At 44.5% G+C, this 6000-nt stretch overlaps 1 protein-coding gene across 1 annotated transcript in view; it reads left to right on the top strand.

Moving 5' to 3' along the window:
* strn (striatin, calmodulin binding protein) overlaps positions 1 to 6000 on the top strand; it is a 94482-nt gene that overhangs the window by 51925 nt on the left and 36557 nt on the right. Inside the window, exons 9-10 of the mRNA XM_072463485.1 lie at positions 2604 to 2735; positions 3022 to 3155. Coding sequence (XP_072319586.1) covers positions 2604 to 2735; positions 3022 to 3155 — 266 coding nt within the window. The remainder of the gene's footprint in view (positions 1 to 2603; positions 2736 to 3021; positions 3156 to 6000) is intronic.

The raw sequence follows: 6000 nt of genomic DNA, 5'->3' as shown, positions 1-6000 counted from the left end.
CTGCAAACACTACTGCAACTACTACTGCAAATACTACTGCAACTACTACTGCAACTACTACTGCAACTACTACTGCAAATACTACTGCAACTACTACTGCAACTACTACTGCAAATACTACTGCAACTACTACTGCAAATACTACTGCAACTACTACTGCAAACACTACTGCAAACACTACTGCAAACACTACTGCAACTACTACTGCAAATACTACTGCAACTACTACTGCAACTACTACTGCAAATACTACTGCAACTACTACTGCAACTACTACTGCAAATACTACTGCAACTACTACTGCAACTACTACTGCAACTACTACTGCAACTACTACTGCAAACACTACTGCAACTACTACTGCAAATACTACTGCAAATACTACTGCAAACACTACTGCAAATACTACTGCAACTACTACTGCAACTACTACTGCAAACACTACTGCAACTACTACTGCAAATACTACTGCAACTACTACTGCAACTACTACTGCAAATACTACTGCAACTACTACTGCAACTACTACTGCAACTACTACTGCAAATACTACTGCAACTACTACTGCAACTACTACTGCAAATACTACTGCAACTACTACTGCAACTACTACTGCAAATACTACTGCAACTACTACTGCAACTACTACTGCAAATACTACTGCAACTACTACTGCAAATACTACTGCAACTACTACTGCAAATACTACTGCAAATACTACTGCAACTACTACTGCAACTACTACTGCAAATACTACTGCAAATACTACTGCAAACACTACTGCAAACACTACTGCAACTACTACTGCAAATACTACTGCAACTACTACTGCAAACACTACTGCAAATACTACTGCAACTACTACTGCAAACACTACTGCAAACACTACTGCAACTACTACTGCAAACACTACTGCAAATACTACTGCAACTACTACTGCAAACACTACTGCAAACACTACTGCAACTACTACTGCAAATACTACTGCAACTACTACTGCAAATACTACTGCAAATACTACTGCAACTACTACTGCAACTACTACTGCAACTACTACTGCAACTACTACTGCAACTACTACTGCAACTACTACTGCAATTACTACTGCAACTACTACTGCAACTACTACTGCAACTACTACTGCAAATACTACTGCAAATACTACTGCAACTACTACTGCAAACACTACTGCAACTACTACTGCAAATACTACTGCAACTACTACTGCAAATACTACTGCAACTACTACTGCAACTACTACTGCAACTACTACTGCAACTACTACTGCAACTACTACTGCAACTACTACTGCAACTACTACTGAAACTACTACTGCAAATACTACCTCAACTACTACTGCAATTACTACTGCAACTACTACTGCAACTACTACTGCAACTACTACTGCAAATACTACTACAACTACTACTGCAAATACTACTGCAAATACTACTGCAACTACTACTGCAAATACTACTGCAAACACTACTGCAAACACTACTGCAACTACTACTGCAAATACTACTGCAAATACTACAGCAAATACTACTGCAAATACTACTGCAAACACTACTGCAAATACTGCTACTGCAAATACTACTGCAAATACAACTGCAACTACTACTGCAAATACTACTGCAAACACTACTGCAAATACTACTGCAAACACTACTGCAACTACTACTGCAAACACTACTGCAACTACTACTGCAAATACTACTGCAACTACTACTGCAACTACTACTGCAAACACTACTGCAACTACTACTGCAAATACTACTGCAAATACTACTGCAAATACTACTGCAAACACTATTGCAAATACTACTGCAAACACTACTGCAAACACTACTGCAAACACTACTGCAAATACTACTGCAAATACTACTGCCAATACTACTGCAACTACTACTGCAAATACTACTACTACTACTGCAAATACTTCTACAAATACTACTGCAAATACTGCAAATTCTGCAAATACTTCCGCTGCAAATACTCGAAATGATCAAAGAACAAAACGGCTAAATTAATGACACTTTAACAGATTCTGAAATCTGAATAATGTTTACTTTTTAATCTTAAAGTACATTTTAATGAAGTACTTTTAGTAGTTATAGCTGTACTTTTACTTAAGTAATAGAAAGCTGCACACGTCTGAGTGGAACCAGAACGAGGGATAAACTGTGTTTACATCTGAAATATAGAAAATATGTCTTTAAAGTCACGGACTCTCAACGTGTCCTCGTCCTTCAGGCTTGTTCCTGGTTCCTGGTCCCTAGTTTATGGTCCCTGTTTCCTGGTCCCTAGTTTATGGTCCCTGTTTCCTGGTCCCTAGTTTATGGTCCCTTGTTCCTGGTCCCTAGTTTATGGTCTCTGTTTCCTGGTCCCTAGTTTATGGTCCCTGTTTCCTGGTCCCTAGTTTATGGTCCCTGTTTCCTGGTCCCTAGTTTATGGTCCCTGTTTCCTGGTCCCTAGTTTATGGTCCCTTGTTCCTGGTCCCTAGTTTATGGTCTCTGTTTCCTGGTCCCTAGTTTATGGTCCCTGTTTCCTGGTCCCTAGTTCATGGTCCCTAGTTCCTGATCCCTGGTCTCTGTCTCCAGGTCCAAACCGCTCCAAACTTCAGGACATGTTGTCGAACCTGCGCGAGGCCGAGGACCTGCCGCCTGGAGCCCCCTCTGGACCCCCCCGCTCCGGTCGCTTCATTGAGCAGGAGACGGGGCGACCTGACGATGGTACCACAGGGAGGGCATCTGACACAGGGAGGGGCATCTGACACAGGGAGGGGCATCTGACACAGGGGGAGGGGCCTCTGACACAGGGAGGGCATCTGACACAGGGAGGGGCATCTGACACTGGGGGAGGGGCATCTGACACAGGGAGGGGCATCTGACACAGGGGGAGGGGCCTCTGACACAGGGAGGGGCATCTGACACAGTGGGAGGGGCATCTGACACAGTGGGAGGGGCCTCTGACACAGGGAGGGCATCTGACACTCTAACGCTCTGGTTTGGCCCCCAGAGTCGGTGTTCGTGGCGTCCCCGGGAAAGTCCTTCCTCTTGGGGCCGGTGGACGAGGCCGTGTCCCTGGATCTGGGTCTGGGAGAACTGGCCGGACTCACGGTGGCCGACGAGTCTGAGGGGCCCGCCTACGACGTGAGTTTCACCCCGGTTTCCTCTGGTTTAGTTTAGTTTAGTTTAGTTTAGTTTGAGTCTAGTTTAGTTTAGTTTAGCTTAGTTTAGTATGAGTTTAGTTTGAGTTTAGTTTAGTTTAGTTTAGTTTGAGTTTAGTTTAGTTTAGTTTGAGTCTAGTTTAGTTTAGTTTAGTTTGAGTCTAGTTTAGTTTAGTTTAGTATGAGTTTAGTTTGAGTTTAGTTTAGTTTAGTTTGAGTCTAGTTTAGTTTAGTTTAGTTTAGTTTGAGTCTAGTTTAGTTTAGTTTAGTATGAGTTTAGTTTAGTTTAGTTTAGTATGAGTTTAGTTTGAGTTTAGTTTAGTTTAGTTTGAGTCTAGTTTAGTTTAGTTTAGTTTAGTTTGAGTCTAGTTTAGTTTAGTTTAGTATGAGTTTAGTTTAGTTTAGTTTAGTATGAGTTTAGTTTGAGTTTAGTTTAGTTTAGCTTAGCTTAGCTTAGCTTAGCTTAGCTTAGTTTAGTTTAGTTTAGTTTAGTTTAGTTTAGTTTAGTTTGAGTCTAGTTTAGTTTAGTTTAGTTTAGTTTAGTATGAGTTTAGTTTAGTTTAGTTTAGCTTAGCTTAGCTTAGCTTAGCTTAGCTTAGCTTAGTTTAGTTTAGTTTAGACGGTCTGACATCGTCTGTGGATCGTCAACGACAGGTCTTCACCTGCCCGGGGACTGTAGATTGAAAGTAGCAGGAGCTAAATCTGCTGCAGATCATCTTTTCTACACTGAGTCTAGATGATCTGCAGCAGATTTAGCTCCTGCTACTTTCAATCTACAGTCCCCGGGCAGGTGAAGACCTGTCGTTGACGATCCACAGACGATGTCAGACCGTCTGGAGCCTGGACAGGAGGACGCGGCGAGTTACTGGGTCAAAGGTCAAAGGTCAAAGGTCCAGACACACAGCAGCCGCCGCGCCCTCTGCCCAGGGAATAAACTACAGATAAAGCTGCAGCTGCTTATTCCATTTTGGCTCCTGCATCTGTGATCGCTGTTACGACACTTTCATTTATGGATATATTAACCGTCTGTCGTCTTTGACCTTTGGATTAGATGGAGTTTGGTTTATTTGAGCTGTTTTGGCGCGATCGTTGGAATCGGTGATAAAGAAGAATAAAAGCGTCCAGAGGTTTTCTGCGCGTCGCCTCCTTTAGGTCCCATTTTAGCTCTTTTGTCCTGCGCTTTGGTTTCCCTCTTCCAGTCACTTTATCTATTGTTTGCCACAACTGTTTCTTTTGGCCGGTTTGATCACGATGAGGACAAAATGTGACTCTGGCTTTTCTAAATCGTTGATCGACTTTGTTTCCAGGAGCGTTCTGTAGAGGGATTTGACCTTAACATTTGACCTTTAAATCTGACCTTTACATTTGACCTTTAAATCTGACCTTTACATTTGACCTTAACATTTGACCTTTAAATCTGACCTTCACATTTGACCTTTAAATCTGACCTTTACATTTGACCTTTAAATCTGACCTTTACATTTGACCTTTACATTTGACCTTTAAATCTGACCTTTACATTTGACCTTTACATTTGACCTTAACATTTGACCTTCATTACTTTGGAATGTTTAGTCCTGAGCTTAAATCATTGGATGCTAAATTGGATCTGTTTGATTGACAGCTCGTTTCCTGAGCATGATTGACATGTGTCACTTTAAGGTGATTTTAGAACTTTCTGGTTTTTAATGTTGGATTTTGTTCATGAAAATCATTCATCACAAAATTGAAAAAAACTTCCTTTAAATTCATGTTTTTTAGAACGTCAGAAAGTTGAAAATACCTCTTTTATATAAAACAACGACAGCCAATGACATTTGAGGAGACGGTGTGCCACGCCCACACATTCCAGGGCGTCGCCTGCTTCAAGGTGTGTGAAGGCTCCGCCTCCTTTACCTCCTTCAGACTCCTTCAGGCGTCTGCGGCGTCTTCCTCTGGTCTCACCTGGTCTTCCTCTGGTCTCACCCCGGTCTTCCTCTGGTCTCACCCTGGTCTTCCTCTGGTCTCACCCCGGTCTTCCTCTGGTCTTACCTGGTCTTCCTCTGGTCTCACCCTGGTCTTCCTCTGGTCTCACCCCGGTCTTCCTCTGGTCTCTCCCCGGTCTTCCCCTGGTCTCACCCTGGTCTTCCTCTGGTCTCACCCCGGTCTTCCTCTGGTCTCACCCCGGTCTTCCTCTGGTCTCACCCTGGTCTTCCTCTGGTCTCACCCCGGTCTTCCTCTGGTCTCACCCTGGTCTTCCTCTGGTCTCACCGTGGTCATCCTCTGGTCTCACCCTGGTCTTCCTCTGGTCTCACCCTGGTCTTCCTCTGGTCTCACCCTGGTCTTCCTCTGGTCTCACCGTGGTCATCCTCTGGTCTCACCCCGGTCTTCCTCTGGTCTCTCCCCGGTCTTCCTCTGGTCTCACCCCGGTCTTCCTCTGGTCTCACCCTGGTCATCCTCTGGTCTCACCCTGGTCTTCCTCTGGTCTCACCCTGGTCTTCCTCTGGTCTCACCCTGGTCTTCCTCTGGTCTCACCCTGGTCTTCCTCTGGTCTCACCTGGTCTTCCTCTGGTCTCACCCTGGTCTTCCTCTGGTCTCACCTGGTCTTCCTCTGGTCTCATCTGGTCTTCCTCTGGTCTCACCCTGGTCTTCCTCTGGTCTCACCCCGGTCTTCCTCTGGTCTTACCTGGTCTTCCTCTGGTCTCACCCTGGTCTTCCTCTGGTCTCACCCCGGTCTTCCTCTGGTCTCACCCCGGTCTTCCTCTGGTCTCACCCCGGCCTTCCTCTGGTCTCACCCTGGTCTTCCTCTGGTCTCACCGTGGTCATCCTCTGGTCTCACCCTGGTCATC

Source organism: Eucyclogobius newberryi, unplaced genomic scaffold (genome assembly GCF_026437365.1).
Source record: "Eucyclogobius newberryi isolate DKJ021-1_F unplaced genomic scaffold, fEucNew1.0.hap1 SCAF_4, whole genome shotgun sequence".
NCBI classification, from domain to species: domain Eukaryota; kingdom Metazoa; phylum Chordata; class Actinopteri; order Gobiiformes; family Gobiidae; genus Eucyclogobius; species Eucyclogobius newberryi.
The sequence above is the reverse complement of the archived record's forward strand: the minus strand, read 5'-3'. Positions and strand labels throughout refer to the sequence as shown.